Source organism: Piliocolobus tephrosceles, chromosome 21 (genome assembly GCF_002776525.5).
Source record: "Piliocolobus tephrosceles isolate RC106 chromosome 21, ASM277652v3, whole genome shotgun sequence".
NCBI lineage: Eukaryota > Metazoa > Chordata > Mammalia > Primates > Cercopithecidae > Piliocolobus > Piliocolobus tephrosceles.
The window spans coordinates 16,635,145-16,658,431 of NC_045454.1; the positions used below are offsets into that span (position 1 = coordinate 16,635,145).

The 23,287-nt window shown below is 48.4% G+C and overlaps 1 protein-coding gene across 6 annotated transcripts in view; it reads right to left on the minus strand.

Annotated features, from left to right (window-relative positions):
* Positions 1–8,958: 8,958 nt before the first annotated feature.
* Positions 8,959–23,287, minus strand: part of LOC111554024 (cytochrome P450 2A13) — a 31,907-nt gene continuing 17,578 nt past the window's right edge. For 2 of the 6 annotated variants that reach the window (XM_023229271.2, XM_023229273.2), the window contains exons 2-10: positions 16,121–16,225; positions 15,695–15,857; positions 14,583–14,732; positions 14,189–14,349; positions 12,938–13,114; positions 11,096–11,237; positions 10,440–10,627; positions 9,780–9,921; positions 8,959–9,140 (exon numbers count right to left, since the gene is read on the minus strand). In XM_023229271.2, the coding sequence (XP_023085039.1) occupies positions 8,959–9,140; positions 9,780–9,921; positions 10,440–10,627; positions 11,096–11,237; positions 12,938–13,114; positions 14,189–14,349; positions 14,583–14,732; positions 15,695–15,857; positions 16,121–16,225 (1,410 nt within the window). Of the gene's footprint in view, positions 9,141–9,779; positions 9,922–10,439; positions 10,628–11,095; positions 11,238–12,937; positions 13,115–14,188; positions 14,350–14,582; positions 14,733–15,694; positions 15,858–16,120; positions 16,355–17,665; positions 18,457–23,287 lie in introns of all 6 variants that reach the window. The other 4 variants (XM_023229268.2, XM_023229269.2, XM_023229267.2 and 1 more) reach the window with 3 other exon arrangements.

Here is a 23,287-nt window from a genome sequence, read left to right on the forward strand (position 1 = left end):
AGCATCTCAAAGCAGAACGATTTTTCTTAGTACAGATCAAAATGGAGTTTCTTATGTCTTCCTTTTCTACATAGACACAGTAACAATCTGATCTCTCTTTCTTTTCCCCACATTTCCCCCTTTTCTTTTTGACAGAACTGTCATCGTCATCATGGCCCGTTCTTGATGGTCACTGTGTCTTTGGAGCTGCTGGACACACCTGCAAACTACCAACAGGCAAAACAGGCACACAAGGATTAATACAAAATTTATAATAGTGGAACTCCCGAGAGTTTTAACCCAAGTCACCGGGTTAAGATTTGTGAGGCCATCATCAGCTTCTGTGATTGCCTTAGTTCCTGGCACCAAATTTAAATTTATTCTTTTAATTTTGAAATGTCTAAAGTAAGATGATCTTCTCTTCCTTGTAGGTGGTGTCTAACCATGCACCAGTGATGCTCAGACTCATTACAGGCTTGGGATGTAACACAAAAATCTAACATATTCCAGTCACACTGTAACTGAAAATGATGTTCCAAGCTCGTGAGCCTATTTCCCATTCAAATGACATTTTGTCTATGATCGTTAATTTGATTTGCCAGTTTTTGATCAGTACTAGATTGTGAATTCCACAGTCTCATACAATGTTTTTGCCAATTGTTAACCAAGTGTACTGTCTGAACAGAAGAGTGCAATGCAACTCCCGCCACAGCAGCCATCGCTGTGACTGCAATTAATGCCACAATTACTGCAATCAAAGTAAAAATGAATCTTTGGGATCTATTTAGACTCTTTTTTAATACTTCATTTAAAATACGAATGGATGGCGAAGCCTCCCACAGTTGGTCCGTGGACACAGGATCCACACACCCTCTCTTGCTCTCACTAGTAGACTACGGTGCTGCCAATTAAAAGTTGAATCAATGCAAGTAAACAATCTGCAATTTTCACAGGTTATAGTTTTGGAATCTGGGTTAATAACTACTTTTCCTACAACTAGTATATAAGGGGGCTTTACACAACTTTGCAAGGGAATTGTCAGACTGGAATTTAGGTCCATAGTATAAGATGGCTTATGGTCTCTTGTTCTTATAGCTTGATTTTCAGACCAAATTCTAATGTGGTGCAAAGCCACAGTAAGCTTCCAAAGTTCTGGGTGCTCAGGACCAGTAACCGGACTAACTAACTTTGGTGGAGGTGATGAGAGTCCCTTTTCACCCCATTCCCAAGGGTAGAGAGACTCTAACCTTTTGTACTTATTTTTATCTAAACCTTCCATTAAGTCACTGTCCACAGCTGGACTCACATGTGCACTGGGACACAATTGAGTTTGTCCTGTGCAATTGAGGCAGAATTGACCTCAAGGTGCCCAATCTATAATAGTTCCAAATTCTTCGTTTTATAATATCACTGCACTATCAGCCACACGTTCTTCCCAAACTAAAATCTCTGGGCTTTTGACTCTTTGGGAATTTCCTTGGGGCAAGGCTTCCCCTTAGGCCTAGATTTTAATGATCTTCGATAAAAAGGGCCTGCAAATAATTTACCTGTGGTCTGAGTGACATTCCACTTACCATATGATAAGTAAATCTACTGGTAGCACTGACAGTAGGTACTTCTACCAACCAATTTTGCGTTGTAGGCATTAAGCATCCTGGTGCATTCTCTAGGCAAATAGGAAGATAAATATTCAATAGAAATACTCATCATCATTCCTTCTTCCTCGGGTTGGGAAGGGCAACGATCATCTGCGGGGCCAGATACCCATGCACTATTATTAAAGAGAGATCAGATTGTTACTGTGTCTACACAGAAAAGGAAGACATAAGAAACTCCATTTTGATCTCTCTTTCTTTTCCCCACAGTGAGTCAGACATACCTGAGCTCAAATCCCATCTTCGTCATTCATTTGTTGTGCTAAAGATGCTCAGGCAAGTGCAAGCTCAGCTTGGAGCCTAAAGTTTCCTTATCTGGAACATATGGATACCTAGTGATATTGTTTGGCTGTGTCTCCACCCAAATCTCATCTTAAATTATAGTTCCCATAATCCCCACGTGTTACGGGAGGGACACTGTGGGAGGTGATTGACTCATGGGGACAGGTATTCCCATGCTGTTCTTCTGATAGTGAATAAGTATAATGAGATCTGATGGTTTTATAAAGGGAAGTTTCCCTCTTTTGCCTGCTGCTCTCTCTTGCCTGCTACTATGCAAGATGTGCCTTTGCTACTTCTTCCCCATCCTCCATGATTATGAGGCCTCTCCAGCCATGTGGACCTACGAGTCCAGTAAACCTCTTTCTCTCTATAAATTACCCAGTCTTGAGTATGTCTTCATTAGCAGTGTGAGAATGGACTAATACAGTAAATTGGTACTGGGAGTGGGACACTGCCGTAAAGACACCCGAAAATGTGGAAGCTACTTTGGAACTGAGTGACAGGCAGAGGTTGGAACAGTTTGGAAGACTCAGAAGAAAACAGGAAAATGTGGGAAAGTTTGGAACTTCCTAGAGAGTTGATGAATGGTTTTGACCAAATTGTTGATAGCAATACGGACAATAACATCCAGGCTGAGGTGGTTTCAGATGGAGAAGGGGAAGTTGTTGCGAACTGCACTAAAGGTCACTGTTGCTATGCAAAGAGACTGGTGACATATTGCCCCTGCTCCAAAGATCAGTGGAACTTTGAACTTGATAGAAATCATTTAGGGTATCTCGCAGAGGACATTTCTAACCAGTAAAGCATTCAAGAGAAAATAGAGTGTAAAAGTTTGGAAAACTTGCAGCCTGAAGATGCAATAGAAAACCCCAATTCCTGGAGAGAAATTCAAGCCAGCTGCAGGAATTTCCATAAGTAACCAGGAGCAGAATGTTAATCACCAAGACAATGGGGAAAAGGTCTCCAGGGCTCCCCTGCTATGTGCAACCTTGGAACTTGGTGCCCTGCCTCCCAGCCACTCCAGCCTTGACTGAAGGTGGCCAAGGTACAGTTCAAGCCCCAAGCCTTCGAAATTTCCAAGTGGTATTGGGCCTGTGAGTGCACAGGAGACAAGAACTGAGGTTTGGGAACCTCCGCCTAGATTTCAGAGGATGTATGGAAACACCAGGGTGGCCAGGCAGAGGACTGCTGCAGGGGCAGGGTCCTCATGGAGAACCTTTGCTAGAGCAGTGAAGAAAGCAAATGTGGGGTTGGAGCCCCCACACAGAGTCCCCACTGGGGCACTGCTTAGTGGAGCTGTGAGAAGAGGGCCTCTGTCCTCCAGACCCCAGAATGGTAGATCCACCAACAACTTGCACTGTGCACCTGGAAAAGTCACAGACACTCAATGCCAGCCTGTAAAGGCAGCCAGGAGCGGGACCATACTCTGCAAGCCACAGGGGCAGGGCTGCCTATGGTCGTGGGAGCCCATCTCTTGCATCAGCGTGACCTGCATGTGAGACATGGTGTCAAAGGAGATCACTTTGGAGATTTAAGATTTGACTGCCCTGCTGGATTGTGGACTTGCATGGGACCTATAGCCCCTTTGTTTTGGCCAATTTCTCCTTTTGGAATGGGTATATTTACCCAGTGGCTGTACCCCCATTGTATCTAGGAAATAATTAACTTGCTTTTAATTTTGAAGGTTGATAGTCAGAAGGGACTTGCCTCATATCAGATGAGACTTTGAACTGTGGACTTCTGAGTTAATGCTGAAATGAGTTAAGGGTCCCTTGGGGGACTGTTGGGAAGGCATGATTTATTTTGAAATGTGAGGACATGAGATTTGGGAGTGGTCAGCGGTGGAATGATATGGGTTGGCTGTGTCCCCACCCAAATCTCATTTTGAGATATAGTTCCCATAATCCCCACATGTCGTGGGGGAGGTAATTGAATCATGGGGGTGGATTTTCCCATGCTGTTTTGTGATAGTGAATAATTCTCACGCGATCTGATGGTTTTACAAAGGGCAGTTTTCCCTGCACACACTGTCTCTTGCCTGCCGCCGTGTAAGATGTGTCTTTCCTCCTCCTCTGCCTTCTGTCATGATTGTGAGGCTTCCCTAGCCATGTGGAACTGTGACTCCATTAAATCTCTTTTTCTTCATAAATTACCCAGTCTCAGGTATGTGTTCTTTGGCAGCATGAGAATGAACTAATACACCAACCCTATAGAGTCATTGTGAGGTTGGACATGAGACTCAATATGCCAGTGGGTAGACACACAGTAAGTGTTTGATGAATGTGTAATTGACACAGGGAGAGACACAGACATTCACAGAGAGGTGGAGGGAGCTAGAGTCAGGCCCGCGGAGCTAGACATGGGCCAGGGGAGCTACGGATGGGCTGCCAGAGCTAGAGTACTCCACTACAGCCTGGGCAACACCCCATCCTGGACAACAGAGTGAGACTCCAACTAAAACAAAACAAAACAAAAAACATAAAAAGAGCCCTGTATCTCTAGACATTTCTCTGTGTCTCTCTCTCACACCCTTCTTGAGAAGGACATAAACTCTGTGGACAAAGCAGGTGGGGACCCTTAACCTCCTGAGGAATTCTTCTGAACTGTGTTCATTTTTTGTTTGTTTGTTTTTTGAGACAGAGTCTCACTCTGTCACCCAGGCTAGAGTGCAATGGAGCCATCTCGGTTCACTGCAACATCCACCTCCAAGGTTCCAGTAATTCTCCTGCCTCAGCCTCCCGAGTAGCTGGGATTACAGGCACACACCACCATACCCGGCTAATTTTTGTATTTTTAGTAGAGATGGGTTTTCACCATGTTGGCCAGGTTGGTCTCAAACTTCTGACTTCAGGTGATCTGCCCACATCAGTGACTTGTGTTCTAATATCTCCCCAACTCTGTGTACTCCTGTGGCCAAGGCAAGGGCCTCCACCTGGACGGCCCCGGAATACCTCAGGTACTTCTCTGTGCCAGCTAAAGAAGAACGCAGTGCTCAAATCCTAGCATTGCCTGTACAGTCCTGATCAAGAATTTTCCCCTCACTGAGCCTCCGTTTCTCATCTGCAAAATGAGAGTGGGGTGGTTGTGCAAAGGAGAATAGATCTGAAGTAACTGTTCTAAATCTGAATCCTGGACCAGCCACTAGCAATGTGAAGTTGAGCAAATGTCTTCACTCATCTGTGCCTCTGTTGCCTCATCTATAAAATGGTGATAAAGCCGGGCACGGTGGCTCATGACTCTAATCCCAGCACATTGTGAGGCTGAGGCGGGAGGATTGCTTGAACCAAAGAGTTTGAGACCAGCCTGGGCAACATAGTGAGACTCCATCTCTACAAAAAAATTTGAAAATTATCCAGACTTAGTGGTACACACCTGTAGTCCCAGCTAGTCAGGAGGCTGAGGTGCGAGGATCGCTTGAGCCCAGGAAGTCAATGCTGCAGTGAGCTGTGATCGTGCCACCGCACTCCAGCCTGGGTGACAGAGTGAGACCCTGTTTCAAAAATCAATGAAAAAAATAAAATGGGGCTGAGAATAGCACTCCTGCACAGGTTTTTTGGGGGGGTTTTGGGAGGGGGGCTGGGTTTGTGACAGAGTCTGTCGCCTAGGCTGGAGTGGAGTGGTGTGATTTTGGCTCATTGCAGCCTCTGCCTCCTGGGTTCAAGCGATTCTCCTGACTCAGTCTCCTGAGTAGCTGGGATTACAGGTGCATGCCACCACACCCAACTAATTTTGTATTTTTAGTAGAGATGGAGTTTCACCATGTTGGCCAGGCTAATCCTGAACTGCCCTCATGTGATCTTCCTGCCCCCAAGTATTAATTTAATGTTAGTCTTAATATTTTAAGGTTGATAGGAGTTGCTTTTCATGCCAAGCCTTGGGTTAAAGGATTTCCTACAGTATCACATTGAATCCTCATGGTGTATCCATCGTGATTGCCATATGTTATACAGAGATTTTGTTAAAATACTTATTTGATAAAGGAGGAAACTGAAGGGCAGACTGGTGAAGTCATTTATCAAAGGAAATACAGATTGTAGGTGCTGGAACTGGAAATCTAACTCAGGTATGGTTGACGTGGCCTCAAGTCTTCATCACCTCTCAAGAAAACCAGCTTTCTGCCGGGCATATTGGCTCAGGCTTGTAATCCCAGCACTTTGGGAGGCCGAGGTGGGTGGATCACAGGAGGTCAGGAGTTCAACACCAGCCTGGCTGACATGGTAAAACCCCATCTCTACTAAAAATATAAAAAATTACCAGAGGTGGTGGCGGGTGCCTGTATCCCAGCCACCCGGGAGGCTGAGGCAGAAGAATCCTTTGAACCCCGGAGGTGAAGCTTGTGGTGAGCCAAGTTTGTGCCACCGCACTCCAGCCTGGGCGACAGAGTGAGAGTGTCTCAAAAAAAAAAAAAAAGAAGAAGAAAAAGGAATGAACTGAAATGAATAAAGAGGCCTAGTGCTAGTAAATGTCTCAGCTAGGCAGGTAGTAAAAGATCTCAGCTAGGCAGTGGCAGAGCAGGATTCAAATTCAGGGCTGTTGTGATGCTCCGCCAGACTCCGAGCCTGAGTAACCCGTGGAGCTGGGAGAATACAGCGCCCCCTGGTGGTAACTTGTCCGTGCTGCTTCTGGCTTGGGAGAACAGCAACTAACACAGCAATGTGCCAGCAATTGTTCTAAGTACTTTACTTAGATTTAATTTTCTTCTTCTTTTTTATGTTATGTTATTTTATTTTTATTATGCTGTAAATTCTAGGGTACATGTGCACAACGTGCAGGTTTGTTACATATGTATACATATGCCATGTTGACGTGCTGCACCCATTAACTCGTCATTTGCGTTAGATATTTCTCCCAATGCTATTCCTCCCCCAATCACTCACCCCATGACAGGTCCCATTGTGTGATGTTCCCCCACCTGTGTCCAAGTGTTCTCATTGTTCAATTCCCACCTGTGAGTGAGAACATGCTGTATTTGGTTTTCTGTCCTTGTGATAGTTTGCTCAGAAAGATGGTTTCCAGCTTCATGCATGTCGCTACAAAGGACGCGAACTCATCCCTTTTTTATGGCTGCATAGTATTCCATGGTGTATATGTGCCACGTTTTCTTAATCCAGTCTATTATTGATGGACATTTGGGTTGGTTCCAAGTCTTTGCTATGGTGAATAGTGCCACAATAAACATACGTGTGCACGTCTTTATAGTAGCATGATTTACAATCCTTTGGGTATATACCCAGTAATAGGATCACTGGGTCAAATGGTATTTCTAGTTCTAGATCCTTGATGAATCACCACACTGTCTTCCACAAAGGTTGAACTAGTTTACACTCCCACCAACACTGTAAAAGTGTTCCTATTTCCCCACATCCTCTCCAGCTCCTGTTCTTTCCTGACTTCTATTTTTTTTTTTTTTTTTTTTTTTTGAGACGGAGTCTTGCTCTGTCGCCGGAGCTGGAGTGCAGTGGCCGGATCTCAGCTCACTGCAAGCTCCGCCTCCCAGGTTTATGCCATTCTCCTGCCTCTAGCCTCCCGAGTACCTGGGACTACAGGTGCCCGCCATCTCGCCCGGCTAGTTTTTTTGTATTCTTTAGTAGAGACGGGGTTTCACTGTGTTAGCCAGGATGGTCTCGATCTCCTGACCTCGTGATCTGCCCGTCTCGGCCGCCCAAAGTGCTGGGATTACAGGCTTGAGCCACTGCGCCCGGCCCCTTTGTGTATTTTGAATGTAAGTCCTTTATCAGATATGTTCCCTGCAAATATGTTCTCCCAGTCTATAGCTTGTATTGTCGTTCTCTTGACAATTCTTTTACAGAGCAGAAATTTTTAATTTTAATGACACAGAACTTATCAACTGCTTCTTTCAAGGATTGTTCTTTGGGTGTTGTATCTAACAAGTCATCACCAAACTTAAGGTCATCTAGATTTTCTCCTGTGTTATCTTCTAGAAGTTTTATACTCACTTTTCATTTAGGTCTATGATAAACTTTGAGTTAATTTTCGTGAATGCTGTAAGGCAGCTTCTAAGGGGCACATACACTAACTTCCTTGAGAGTGGGCAGTGACTGTGAAACTCTTAACTGGGTCTTACAATGGACCCCAGATCCATCAGGAGAGCCCCACCTTCAGAAACGCATAGTGGAATGTGTTTCATGCATACACAGAGAAGAATATGCAGTCATATGCTCACATGCAAGCCTGCACATGATCATACACATGCATATGGTACGTCTTCATCCAGAGTTCTCCCGGCATTCTCTGAAAGTGGTTCTCTCCTTCAACTTCTTCATTAAGAGATACAATGACAGAAAGTCATTAAAATTAAAAACTTCTGCTCTGCAAAAGAATTGTCAATGGACTGACTGTGTATATCCATTCATGTCTCACTGTGTCCCTGTACTGACTCTGAACGGGCCACAGTGGCCTTACCTGGTAGTGAGCTCAGACTGCACCATGGTATTCAAAGCGTGCTGAGTAGGTGAGAGTGTGGGCAAGTGTGCAGTGAAGGTAGGACAGCCGCCCTTCAGGTCTCTGGAAAAATCCCCAGGACAGGGATGTTCAGGCCGTGTGACGCTATACTAAGCTGTTTTACATAAGGTAGGGTGCTTTTTAAGAATCTGTCCAGAGGGCTATGGACACAGACCTGTGTTCAAAGATTTTCTGGGTGCTTATGTTTTGTGAGACATCAGATAGAGACAACTTTCTGAGTCTCAGCTTTGTCACGTGTGCTGTTCCCCTTTGCAGAGGTTTGAGGCAATTAAGTGAGGTGAGCATGCAACGCTTTCTGAACAAAGCTGACATGGAGGTACTTGTTCAGGAAATAAGAGTTGCTATTATGACTACTCTCCATAGCATACCGTAAGGTTTCCCTTCCTCTCATCCCAGCTCTGAAGGACATCATCAAGGTGAGCTGAGCCCCTTCTGTTTCTTCTCTTCCCTCTAACCACCTAGTCTTCCTTTCCCCCATCCTGCAACCACTTAGTCCCGCCCCTCCCACGAGCCCCGCCCCTGGCCCCGCCCATCAGTCCTGCCCCAGCGCAGCCCTCCCTCAGCGGGGCAGGAAGCTCATGGTGTAGTTTCGTGGGATCGTGGCAAAGCCCACGTGCTTGGGAGACACATCGATGTCCTTGGGCGACTGGGGGGACTTGAAGCGAAAATTCTGCATGATGGTGGTGAGGAAGAGAAAGAGCTCCATTCTGGCCAGGCTTTCTCCAAAACAGTTCCGCTTTCCTGAGGAGGAGAGGCGGGAGGGGTGGAGGTGAAGCCCACTCTCAGTGCAGCCTCGCCCCACTACCGACCTCCAGCTGCGGCTCTCCCAGGGAGGAGAGGTGGAATATTATGGACTCAGAGACTTTCAGAGAAGCCTCAGTTTCTTTCTATAAGAGATGTAACAATGGTGAACCAATATTGATATATTATTACTAACCAAAGTTCATAGTTTACATTAGGGTTTACTCTGTGTTGTACATTTCTACGGGTTTTGAAAAAGGCATAATGTCACGCATCCATCAGAGATGGGTGATCCATGCCAGGTGTAGCAATGGGAGATTTAGATGTCCCTACCTGCCAGACACACTTGCAAATATGACTGCTGTGCTGTGCCCTTATCTCCTTTCAGGGATCTGAAGAATCTGCTGTGTGACCCTAGACAAATACATCTATGGGGAAAGATGTTTCCTTTCCTTTTACCTGGGCGCCGGTATTGGGTGCTTGGTGGTTAAGGTAGTATCAGCTGGTGGCTCAAGGGTAGATTCTAACAGGAACTTCCAAGCTGGAGAAATACCAGGCTACACCGCAGAGAGGGGAGCTGGGTGAGGGAGGCACCTGCTGGTGTGAGCAGTGGCCTGGTGGCAAACAGTGGTCTCTTACCGATGGAAAAGGGCAAAAAAGCATCACTCTTCTTAAACTGCCCCTTCTCATCCAGGAAGTGCTGGGGATTGAAGTCCTGGGGGTTGGAGAAGAACTTGGGGTCTTTCAGCACAGAGCCCAGGATAGGAAACACTTCAGTGCCCTGGTAGAGAGGAGGAAGGTGTGTGTGATGAGGAAGGTTGGGGATTGGTGAAAGTACACAGGGGCTGGAGGGGGAACTAGGGTGCCCCAGGTAAGGGGAATTGACAGGCATGGGAGTTGGGGACCTCTGAGGGAGGAGCTTTGGGGGATAGAAGGTTCACGTCTCTGCATCAGGAAGTTTGAGAGACATGGGGTCCACGTCCTGCTAGGCAGGGTATTTGGGGTACCTGAGATTTGTGTCCCTAAGGCAAAAGGCCTCATGGAAAGGGGGCTCCTATTTCTTAAGACAGGAAGTTTGGGAACATGGGGTTGATTCTCCTGATACAAAGAGTCTGGGGAGATGCAGAACTCAGGAGTCTCTAAGTGGGAAGGTGGAACGGATGTGGTGGTGGGGGAAGTCTTCTTTGACTAATTGAGGAAGTGGGACAGGGTCTAGAAAGCTTCTAATGGGGGTGGGATGCTGGGGACACAGAGAGAGGCTGGACGTCCCTGTAGTCTGAGTGGGGTGGGGGACAGCACCTTAGGGAGGAAGAAATCTCTAAACTTGGTGTCCTTGATGACCCTGTGGGCCAAACCCAAGGGGATCACGTCTCCAAATCTTTGGATCTCGTGGATCACTGCCTCCGTGTAGGGCATCTTGGCCCAGTCCTCAAACTTGGGCTGCCGGTTCTTGCCGATCACTCTGTCAATCTCCTCGTGGACCTTGGCTTGGGGAGATGGGGGAATGTGTTTAGACATCTAGGGGTCTCAGAGAAGGGATTATAGTCCGAATAGGTAAAACGGGGTGGATGACATGGCTCCACCAATGACATGGAGGTAGACCACTCACAACAGACATCAGTGATTCGCATTATTGGAGCAGGATCCTGTTAACCAGGTTGTGCCAAAATCACAGGGTAGGCACAGGGAGGAACGTAGGGGATGATCCGGAGGAGCAGACAGTGGGCACTCAGTGGGCTTGGGACAGGAGTGGCTGACAGATCACTGCAGACATTTTCAGTATTTTAATAGCCAGTGAGACTCAGCTGATTCCTATCAGCTGAATATTGCCCTGTCTCTGGACAGCAAGGCACGTCTCAGGGTCCTGGGATCTGGCGCAGGTGGGGACATTGCACCAGGGTCAGGGGAGTTTTGAGGGTCTGGGACCCTCCACTTCCCTCCCCCTCCAGCCTTACCCTCCACCTCTGGGTGCTTCATGAGCAGCAGGAAGCCGTAGCGCAGAGTGGTGCTGACGGTCTCGGTGCCTGCGAAGAAGAGGTTCAGCGAGGTCAGCACCAGGTTCTTCAAGTGGAACTCCGTGTTGGGGTTCTTCTCCTCCTGCAGGGAGAGGGGCCTTTAGGCCAAGCTCACTTCCCATGCTCTTGGGGCCCTTCTAGGGCTTTTCCTTTGAATCTTCCTCTCTTTGGTCCAGACCAAAGGTGGAAAGAGGGATCCTAGATCTACCAGACTCGCTCCAGGTCCAGCCCTTGCCCTGGCTGCTGGCTTTGCCCAAAATGCTCTTCCTTCTCACCTTCTTTACCTGGCTGACCATCTGTCCTTTAAATATCAACTTAGCTGTCAGTCTTTTTTTCTTATACACACTTGGTGTTGCTAAGGTGCACAGGGTGGACTTGAACTGGGTTCAAGGAATCCTCCAGCCTCAGCCTCCTGAGTAGCTAGAACCACAAATGCACATGACCATGCAGGCTCATTGGTTAATTTTTTAAAAAGTAATTAATTTTTTTGAGACATGGTCTTATTCTGTCACCCCAGCTGGAGTGCAGTGCCATGATCTTGGCTCATTGCTGCATCTGCCCACCCTGGGCTCAAGCTATCCTCCCACCTCAACCTCCTGAGTAGCTGGGACCACAGTCATGTACCACTATGCCCAGTCATTTTTTTGTAGTTTTTGTACAGACGGGATTTTGCCATGTTGCCCAATCTGTTACTTTTTTTAATGGTAGGAATATTTAGAAAGATAACGATGAGGGGAGATGAAGAGAAAGTAGTACAGAGACAGCAAGATGAAGAGTCAGGAGAAAAGAGTTTTTCTAAGAAACAAGCATAGAACTTTAAGCAACAGCATCCTATTTCTTCCCTAAAAATCTTGAAACTTACTGTGGAGGAATCACCTCCCTTGATCCTTTCTCCCTGAGCTTCAGACTCCCTAAAGCCTTCCCACATGGGAGACTGACGTCCAGACGGAGGTGGGGACCCTGTGATGTAAAGCCAGGTCACCTGTCCACAGACGTGTGTCTGATAACCAGGGCGTGAATGGTTAGAGAGCTTGGTGGTTAAAAGCACCAGCTTTAGGCCCAGAGACACCAGGGTTTGAGCTTGGGGGACCAAGGCTTCCTTATTGTGTGACCTCAGTTAAGACACTTCAACATTCTGGGCCTCAGTTTCCTCATTGGTACAGTTGGGGCCATGACTGAACCTCCTTCAAAGCTGTTGTGAGTGTTCAGTGGGAGACTATCTTAAAGCACTTAACACAGTGCCTGGCATTTGGTAGTGCTGTGGAAGTGCTTGCTCTTCTAATTCACGTGCACAAGTCCTGCCTGTGGGTGAGGGCTCAGTAGATGGAACAGCAGTGGTTGATATAGTTGGGATTATGAGGGTGTTTTTTTTTTTTTTTTTTCAGAATCTTGCTGTGTCACTCACGCCAGAGTGCAGTGGCATGATCTCTGCTCAATGCAACCTCTGCCTCCCGCATTCAAGCAATTCTCCTGTCTCAGGCTCCTGAGTAGCTGGGATTGCAGGCGCATGCCACCATGCCTAGGTCATTTCTGTATTTTTAGTAGAGACGGGGTTTCACCATGTCAGCCAGGCTGGTCGAACTCCTGACCTCAGGTGATCCACCTGCCTCGGCCTCCCAAAGTGTTGGGATTACAGGCGTGAGCCAGTGCGCCTGGCCAATTGTGAGGATTATTATGACGAGGGCTAATTTGAATGGGCCTGTGTTGTCTGCCCGCCCCACTCCCAGCCTGATTTCCCTCTGCCTGGCTTTGCACATCCCTGCACTGGCTGCTGGGGTGTACCTCCTGCATGCGGATGAGAAAGGAGTCGATGAAGTCCCGTGGGGAATTGGGATCCAGTGTGCGCCTGTTGTGCTCCACCTTCTTGGCTATGAAGTCCTCCAGCCCTTGCAGCTCCTTAAAGGCCTGTTGCTGTGGTCCTGGCAGGTGTTTCATCAGCGAGGAGAACATCTCATAGAGCTGGGATTGCAGAGAGAGGATGAGAAGAGAAGGACAGCTGTCAGGGGGCAGGAGCTGATGGGAATGGGACTTGTTTCATAGCAAGGAAGGAACTGAGTTAAAGGCATCTGTCCAGGTGTTTAGGTATTTCAGTGGGGTTGGATGGGAACTTATATCTAAGTTTTCACGTGGGTTAGGTGCCAGGGCCACGTTCTAGGAATTTCGGTGAGAAGAACTGAGGCATATATCCAGGTTTCAGGTATGCAAATGAGGCTGGATTGGAACACACATCTAGGTGTTCACATATTCAAGTGAAGTTGAGTTGGAAGACACCTGTCCAGGTGTTTAGCTATTCAGGTGTGGCTGGTATGAGGGGAGTATCACCTGTCTAGGTATTTAAGCATTTAAGTGGACTTGGTTGTGGACAACTATCCAGATACTTACTGGGTCCGGACTGGGGGCTTTTGTTCAGGTGTTCATGTATTAAAGCACGGCTGGTGAAGATGTTAAAGTGGAGGGGATACCTGTTCAGGTGTTTGTGTATCCAAGTGGGATGCATTGGGAGCACCTCTGTAAGGTGTGTGATTGCAAAGGGTTGGTGAACACTTACTTGGGTGTCTGGGGAATAATCTCTCTAGATATTTATGTGTTTGGGGTGTTGGTTAGGGCAGCTGTTCATGTTTTCAGGTATTTAAAGTGGGTGAAGTAGAGGGCGCTTGGCCAGATAGTCCAGTGGGCTAATTTGGAACATTTGTGTAGATGTGAAAAGAACTGGATAAGGGTACCTGTTAGAAATTACAGTAAGTTGGGGATGGGAACATGCACCCAGGTGAGAGAGCTGTGCTGAGGGCTTGCATCCTGCTGGCAGGCTCTGTTCTGGGGAGCATCTGTTGAGCTATTCGGGTGTCCTTGGAGACTGGGTATAGTGCATCCGTCCTGGTTTCTAGTGCAACTGTCCAGTTGTCCAATAATGGGGGATGATTTTGAGAGGACACTGTCTGGAGGGGGGTGGGAGTTTGGGGCACCTGTCTCTAGGTAGGGGAGCAGTTGGCAGGTTGTGGTAGGGGCGTCAGGGGCCGGGCTGCAGCCGGTTACCTGCCCCCTGGAGGTTGAGGCGAACTGGAAGCTTCCCAGCATCATGCGCAGCAGTGACAGGAACTCTTTGTCCTCATAGTCAAAGCGGTCCCCAAAGACAATGGAGCTGATGACATTAGAGACGGTGCGGCTCAGGAAGAAGGTGGGATCAATATTGGCGCCTGCGGATGTGGCCAGAGGAGAGGATTGGGGAGGGAGTCAACTCAGAGGTCTGAGGAGAGTCAGAATTCCGGGAGGCAGGGCCCTGTTGAGCCAAATTCCCAGCGCCAGACTCCAGGGCTGGAAGTGCGGGGGCCTTTCCCCACCTAGTTCCCATCCTCAGGCAGAAGGCGCGGGTCCCCGCCCTGGGCGTTTTCCTACTCCTGCAACCGCCCCCTTGGGGTGCCCTGCTCACCGCACGTGCCCCGGAGGGCCTCGATGAGGAAGCCCGCCTCCTCCTGGATGCGCTCCTCGATGCCACGCTTGCCCATCCCGAAGTCCCGCAGGGTGGCGATGGAGAAGCGCCGAAGCTGCTTGGCGCGCGCCCCGCTGCTGAACGCCACACCTGGGGAGGTGAACGTGGGGATAGAGGGAGGTCAGAGGGCGGCGGGGGCAGGAGCAGACCAGCTCCAGGGGGCTCCCCAAGGGTGGAGCCCAGAGGGAATGGGGTGGGAGAGAGATGGATTCAGCAGGAGTGCCCAGGAGAGCTGCAAACTCAGAGTCAGAAAAACGAGAGAGGGAGGGAGGGAGGGAGAGAAGGGGAGAGAGAGAGAGAGACAGAGACAGACCCCGGGTAGAAAGAAAAAGATAATCAGAAGAGAAGCAGAAAGGCCAGACAGACAGATGCCCAGAGAAACAGAGGGATACACCGATACTCCATGGAGGAAGGGAAGAAAGTAAGGAGAGAAAGAGAGAGAGAGATTGAGAAAGAGGATGGAAGAGGGGAAGTGAGACATGGGGAGATCTGGGAGGAGGAAATAAAAATGGTGAAAGATTCTTAAGCTGAGCTGGAGAAGAGAGAAACATACAGAGACAGAAACAGAGAGGATCGGCAAGGAGGACAAACTGTTACTCAGAGATGGAGGCTGGAGGTGTGGAAGTAGGAATACTGCGAAATCCTAAGACAGAGGAAGAAGTGGGAGAGGGAAGTGGAGAGAGGGGAAACACAGAGAAGCACAGAAGCTGAGAGCGACAAAAAGACAAATGAAGGCAGAGGACCAGGGTTGGAAAACAGAAACCCAGGATGTCCTCAGAGATGGACAGAGAGGGGAAAGAGGAGACTCCAGTGAGGCGGAACGAGGAGAGAGAACGAGGGGCAGAGAGAGGCAGGGAGGAATCAGGACAGGGACACTGGAGACAGGTGAGGGACACACAGGGAGAGGCCAGAATGAAGGGAGAAAGGGAGAGAAGACCAGACCAGGGGCTCTGCCATAGCCTCCAGTGGGCAGGAGAGTCAGAAAGAAGCCTGGAGACACTGAGACCATCCCGTCCCCCTGGCCACCTTCCCCCTCTTGGGCACCCCCTCACCATAGCCTTTGAAGAGCCAGTCGAAGATGGCCTGCTCGCCTCGTCCGCTGAACTCCTCAGCCTGGTCCACCAGAGCCTCCCTGACGGCATCATGTCCCCACAGCACCACGACCCGCCGGGGCCCCAGGTGAATGGTGAACACGGGGCCATAGCGCTCACTGATCTGATGGAGGTGGGTGGGAGTGGTTAGAGGGAGCAGCCCCCACTCTGAATGGGCCCAGCACCGAGATGTCAACTCCTGGGATCCGTTGCCCCTAGGTTCTCACTGTCAGGGAGCTGGACATGCAAAGACCCTGTCTTTCTTGGCCAGGACCCTGATGCTGATCCTCCAAAACTCGCTTTCATAAGACTCTAGTCCACAGTGGTCAATCCCCTGCCACAAAGCCCCAGCCAACTTGGCAGCCCCCACCCCGTGCCTTGGGATACCTTCATGAGGGAGTTGTACATCTGCTCTGTGTTCAGCTGCAGGTAGTTTCCAATGAAGGGCAATGGGGTGGGTCCCGGAGGCAGCTTCCCTCTGCTCTTCCTCTGCTGCCAGACAGACATCAAGACCATCACAGTCAGGCAGGCCAGCAAGGCCACCAGAAGCAGCCCCGAGGCCAGCATGGTGGCAGTGGGATGATAGATGGTGACGGCTGAGGTGGTTTGTCTTTATACTGCCTGAAAAAGAGGGGTGGACTTTGGCTGATTACATAATCACCTCATTTCACCTTGCCACTACACCCCCCACCATGAATCCTGCCCAGCTTGGGACACAGCAAGGGAGGAGGAGGGGGACCCCAGGGCAGTTGAACAGAGAGGGGGGCCTCCAGACTAAATATGTGGTACTTCAGGAGGGGTGCCCCAGGGCTGTGGATTTAGGAGGGGGCAACAGATAAACTGTAGAACTGAGGAGTTTGGAATATTTGCACAGGGGAGCACCTGGACTTTGGATTTTGGGTCTGAGACTGAGAATGCACCTCAAAATTGTGGACGTGGGGGTTCCTGGGGAGAGCAACCCAAAAGCCTGTGTTTTACTGAGGTGAGACGGAAGTGTGGCTGTGCATTTGGGGGTCTTCTGGTGAGGAGGATGCAGTGTTAAGGGTCTCAGGAGGGGGGATTCCAGGCATATGGACTTGAGAGTCTTGGGGCTAGGAAGACCCAGGGTGTGGGTGTGGAGTTTCTGGGAGGAGGAGTGTGTAGCAAGCCCAGCAGCTCCTCCCAGAAAGCCCAGCAGCCCAGCACTGGGCCCAGGGGCTGACTTGATTTTGCTTTGGCCCAGAGCTGTCTCTTGATGCCCAGAATCCTCACTGGAACCTCAGAGTGAGGCCAGGACGGGTGCCACAGAACCTCCACTGCACATCTCTTGTTGGGAAAGGAATGGAAGACCAGAGCCATATTTCAGGGGAACTTTCCCCACACCTGGAGAAGAGTACCTCATGTTATCAGTTGGTAGAGGGATTGGCCAGGTCTTGAGAAATAGTAATAACAACCCCCAAATAGTGGAAAAATCTCAAGTGTCCCAAGAGTTGTAATTTACGAAGATTTCCACTCGTTTCCAACCCAGATCCTTAGGGAAACCCACTAGATTGATAGCATCATCCCTATTAATATTTTGTTATTTATATAAGGGTCTATGGAGGACAGAAAACAGACAGTGGGCAGGGGACACGTGTGAGTGGCCCTGAACTCCCGTCTCTCCTGCTCTGCGTCGTTAGTTCCACTTTGTGGATTTGGTTTTCCTGCTGGTGGAAAGGGACTATTTAGGAAGAGAAGATCATATTCGAGGGTGAGATCATATTTAAGGGTGATGCCTGCTTTGTCAGGGGCTACTACTATTAGCGGGCAGAGGGAACAATCGCAGAAGAGATTGGGGTAAACTCCAGTGTTAGGCACAGAGACAGATCCTGGGGTGGGTGGGTGTGGAGCAGGTATGAGTAGCCTCCTGTCCTTCCCTCAGGGAAATTCTTCCTTAGTAAACAGGACAGTTACCCTTTGGTAAGCACGGTCGCATATGGGAAGATCAAGTCTAGGTGTGTGTGATCTGGTGGAATCTTTGTAACAATGAGGTTGGTTCATCATCATCCTCATTGTGAAGATGAGCAGATCTGGACTCCATAAATCCTCTTGAGTGAGGTCACACAGGGAGTAAGTGAGGAAGCTGGGATGTGAACTCTCTCCTCGTCCGCCTTCATTGACTGGCCTAGATCACCCTGGGAGTCAAGTGCGGGCCAGGCTTAGCAGGAGGTGGGTGCCGAGACTGGTATCAGCAGTGGACACAGGGATGACACTGGCGGGTTCTGATATCAGCCTCAGGTACGACCAGGGAGGGAGAGGCATCGTGTTGGCTTTGGGACTGCCCCCAGGTGTACGTGAGGATGGGAAACAAGTTGGCACTGAACTTGACAGCAGGAGAATATTAAAGTCACATTTGGTGCCAAGAGGGCTCTGTGTGTTGTCTCAGGTGTCGTTGAAGGCATAAGAGTGTCCTGCTTTAGGAGGGCATAAGAGTGGCACCATATAGGGTCTGAGGTTGGTCCCAGTGGGCTCTGACAGGAGCATGAGGCAGGTGCTGAGACTGGTCCTGTGTGGGCCTGAGATGAGCCTCAGCCAGATCCTGAGAGGGGCTCCAGATGGCCACAGGACAGGCTCTGATGTTTGGAGCTTCCAGGGTTGCACCTGTCCTCTGGGTTACCAACTTTGGACAAGTGGAGGTGGGTGAGGTTGGCACCCCCAGGACTGACATCTTGCTCCAAGTGTTCTGGGATGCTGAGCTCTGAGACCTGTGTGGAGGGAGCAAAGTTCAGAGAACAAAGCGGACAGAGGAAAGTTGTTTGTTGATTTTGGAGGGGAAGAGGTGGGAAGGAGGATTAGCACCATCTGGCCAGGTATCAATCCCTCTAATCCTGGTCACCAGCCTGCACTTGGGCCTGGCCCCTCCTTTTCCTTCTTGTTTCTTTAAAAGGTGGGAGACAGACATTTGGGGAGTTTGTTTCTCAGTGATGTTGGCACTGGGAAGGGCACTGAGTGGTCAGCAGGCTGCCATGACCTAGCCAGGGAGGGGTGGGGAGAGACAGGCTGGGAGAACTCCAGTATTTGTGGACATAGAGGTCAATCGATGTTGGACTTGTTGATTACCCTGGAGCATGGAGTGAGAGAATGGAGTCTGAAATCATGTGGGGCGGACTTGTCCCGTTGGGCAATGTCTTGGGTACAGGCTTTCAGAGTGAGTTAGTGGCAAACCCAGGAAGATCCATTTTCTTTTCTGGGCCTCAGTTTCCCTTTCTGGATGGATGGAACAATGATTAAGGACTGGATTGGAATCCTAACCTTATCCCTTCTTAGTTGTGTGACTTTGAACAGTTGACTTTATCTCTGTGAGCCTTATGGAGCCAAGAACAGCTCCTACCTCTTTGGCTATTTAGGGGAGAAGTATATGTGTTGATGCAGATGAGGTGCATGGCGGTAAGTGCTCAGTGAATAGTAGTTGTTCTCTTTAATCTGTAGGATGAAACAGATGGATGAGATGTTCCCTAAGCACCTTCCTTGCTTTTACATTCTCTAGTCTAAAGCTCCCAAATCTTTTCCTTTGGGAAGGTGGAAAGGGACAGAGTCTTTGGGAGCCTCTTTCCCCATGCCTTCCTCAGCACAGCCAAGATTTACCCCATGGAGCTGTGAATGGGAAATTAATCCTTCATGGCCTCCTGGAGCGTGGTGCTGAGTTCGGCAGTATCTGGAGAAGGACAGGCCAGCATTAGACTCTCAGGTTATTCTGGTCGGCCCTGGAGCCCTGCACAGGACTTTGCTCACCTGTCTGTCTATACTTGTCTTGGATCCCATCTTTCTATCTTTCTCTTTCTCCTTTCCTGCAAGTCAGTGTTCCCCTCAATTACCCTGTGTGCTCCTGCATCTTTGTATTTTGTACCATTTTGTCCAGTGGGTTCTCCTGGATGCCTCTGCCATGTTTATCCTCATTTATACAACGGTCTGTGTGTCATTCTGGGTGCATGATTGTAGTGTCTGTGTGCATGTATGTTTCAGTATGTCCATTTGATACATGAATTTATGTGTGCACCAGGCTTTGTGGGGTGTATGTTTGTGCTTGATAATGGGTATCCATTCCAACTTATGTCTACACATGCACATGTGTGTGTGTGCCTGATGGGGTGTGCCACTGTTTCTCAATGTTTGCTAACTTTTCTGTGTGTCTCTGCATACAGCATGTGTGCACACATGATTTAGGGGTTCTACGACTTGCATTTCTGTGTAAAACAAGATGTATACTGCATATTCATATTTGTGTGTACGCATTCACAACTGGGTGACTACATGTAAGTATGTGGATGTTTTCATGTGTGCATTCTGGTGTCTGTATGCAGGCCTTGGGCCATGTTACATACAGCTGAACATCTGATATTTTCCTGTGCTCATCTGTGTTTGGATTACAACAGTCCTAGCCCAGCTCCATGTATCTGCTTGAAAAAAGCCCCAGAACTGTGGAAAGATTTTATGAGCATAATCTTAATTAAACTCCTCATTGCAAGACTGTGAGGCTGGATTTATCATCTCCATTTTACAAATGAGTTAGGTAAGGACCCAAAGTCGGTCGTAAGTGACTTGCTTCTGCATTCCACAGCTAATGAGGGTAGAGTCTTAGTATGGTCTCCTGTGACTGTAAATTTCCTTCTTTCTTTCTCTTTCTTTTTTCTTTCTTCTTTCTTTTTCTTTCTCTCTCTCTTTCTTTTCTTTTCTTTCTTTCATTCTTTCTGTCTTCTTTCTTTCCTTTTGTTCTTTCTTTTCTTCTTGTTGAGATGCAGTTTTGCTCTTTTGCTCTCATTGGCCAGGCTGGAGTGCAACGGCGCGATCTCGGCTCACTGCAACCTCTGTCTCCTGGGTTCAAGTGATTCTGCAGCCTCAGCCTCCCGAGTAACTGGGATTACAGCCACCACACCCAGCTAATTTTTGTATTTTTAGTAGAGATGGGGTTTCACCATGTTTGTCAGGCTGGTCTCAAACTCCTGATCTCAGGTGATCCGCCCACCTCGGCCTCCCAAAGTGCTAGGATTATAGGTGTGAGCTACCACGCCTGGCTGTGAATGTAAATTTCATGCTGTTAATCACCACTTTGGACTACCAGGCTCCACCTGTTTTTCCTTATGAAACATTATAAAAACTGCTTGTAATCTCTTGTGTTTCTTCAAATACTTTCATGTAAACATGTAACAAAAGGTTTCAAAATGTTAGAAAAAAAGTATTTTAATAGGAGGGAGACTTGACCTTCTATAGTGTTTGCACTCTTTGGAACCTTAACCAAAGACCTTGTTGGCCAGCATACCCCTCAGGCCACTGGCAATGAAGTAGTGGGTGAGTTGGGGTAGTAGTGGTTGTGGTCAGAGAGTGAAATGTCTGTGTTTCACATTTCAGAGTGATGACAAGAATTAGGGTGGGGCTGTGGGAATGTTGGCTGAAATAGAGTGAGGAAGGTCAAAGAAGAGAAGAAAGTCAAGATTCTTTTTTTCTGAGTGTTTGGGCAGCTCACATCCATGGCCATGAAGTTCCTCCCTACCAGGAAAATGGCAAGACTTAGAGTCCAGAGATGGGAAAGAAGTTGGATAGATGACAGGGATGAACAGCTTTTTTTTTTTTTTTTTTTTTTGAGATGGCGTCTTGCTCTGTCGCCCAGGCTGAGTGCAATGGCACGATCTCGGCCCACTGCAAACTCTGCTTTCTGGGTTCAAGCAATTCTCGTGCCTCCGCCTCCTGAGCAGCTGGGATTACAGGCACCCACCATCATGCCTGGTTAATTTTTGTACTTTTGTAGAGATGGTGTTTCGCCATGTTGGCTAGGCTGGTCTTGAACGCCTGACCTCAGGTGATCGGCCCACCCCAGCCACCCAAAGTGTTGGGGTTGGGATTACAGGGATGAGCCACCATGCCCGAACAACTTTTTTTTTTTTTTTCAAGAGGACAAAGATGTCAGCTGCCAAGTGCACTGATGAAGAGTTTCTTCTGGTAATGGTAAGTAACTTCTATTGGAGCAAGCATCCCATGAATAAAAACTCTAAAGAAAACATTTTTAACAACCCAATTCCCTGAAATCACTGGGGAGTGAAAAAAAGCATTAAAATCCTTTAAAATGCAGGCCACTTCTTGACTGGGAGGGCTAGGTAAATAACAATTCCTAAGGGAACTAAATTTTCTTTTTAACATGCTGTGTCTCTTTAAATGTAGAAAGGTGATCAAGATGGCTGACCAGATGCAGGTAGCATGGCCTTCTTCATGGAGAGGAACTCCATTTTAAGCAGATTATCTAGGAAAGATTGCTCGGATTCTTCAGAGAAGAGAAAGGATTCAACAGAGAAGACATAGGAAGCTCTGGTGCTGCCTGCCCTCTCTGGTCACAAGCCCACAGCTGGCACAATTGCAAGAGTTTAATGTTGGGCTGTGTCCCCCTTTTTGCCAAGTGTGAGGTGATGCCACCCAGATGGGGGAGGGACAGGGGAGAACAAGCTCTCCTAAGCACACTTAGGACAATACCACCACACCTGCTACAGGATGCTGTGGGACTAGAGAGTAGCCCACCCAACCCATTGCATCTACCAGAAACACCAACATGGACTGCCTGGGTCCTAGTGGATTGCTCCACCACCGCTACTGCTGTCAACCATATCACACCAGGGTGTGCTTCCCAGGGGTCTGAGAACTTGCCCACGTCCCTGTCCCCCAACTTCCATGACTACCCTCTAAGCAAGCCACTAGGAAGCTCAAGAATCAGCCTCCCAGGACTCACTAATACCAAAGCCAGTGTAGACTGCTCTGGGGCTCAGGCACACTCTCCAAGCTGCTGCCACCACCAGGGCCCAAAGATGGGCTCAGTTGGCATCCAATACCCAACTAAATTTTTCCACAACCTCAAGTAATAACTGTACTCTAAGCTACCAAGAAAATCAAAGATACCAGTGACCCTGGGTACTGCCCATGAAGTCATACTAAGATCACACTACCATAGGCACCCAGAATGAAAGCCAAAGTATCCTACTCAACTAACAACATACATACATTTTTCAGGAAAAATATTTTCTCCTACAAAAACGATTTAAAAAAAAACTTGAGCCGGGCGCGGTGGCTCAAGCCTGTAATCCCAGCACTTTGGGAGGCCGAGACGGGCGGATCACGAGGTCAGGAGATCGAGACCTTCCTGGCTAACACGGTGAAACCCCGTCTCTACTAAAAATACAAAAACTAGCCGGGCGAGGTGGCGGGCGCCTGTAGTCCCAGCTACTCCGGAGGCTGAGGCAGGAGAATGCCATAAACCCGGGAGGCAGAGCTTGCAGTGAGCTGAGATCCGGCCACTGCACTCCAGCCCGGGCGACAGAGCGAGACTCCGCCTCAAAAAAAAAAAAAAAAAAAAAAAAAAAAAAAAAACTTGAACAAGCTACTACTACACAAGATTTGCAGATACCAATGAAAGGACACAGGAAACATGAAAAAGGAGAAAATCATGACATCAACAAAGGATCACAATAATTGTCCAGCAACAGATCCCAATCAGAAAGAATCCCTCAATATGCCAGATAAAGAATTCAAGATATTGATTTTATAAAGCCCTACAAA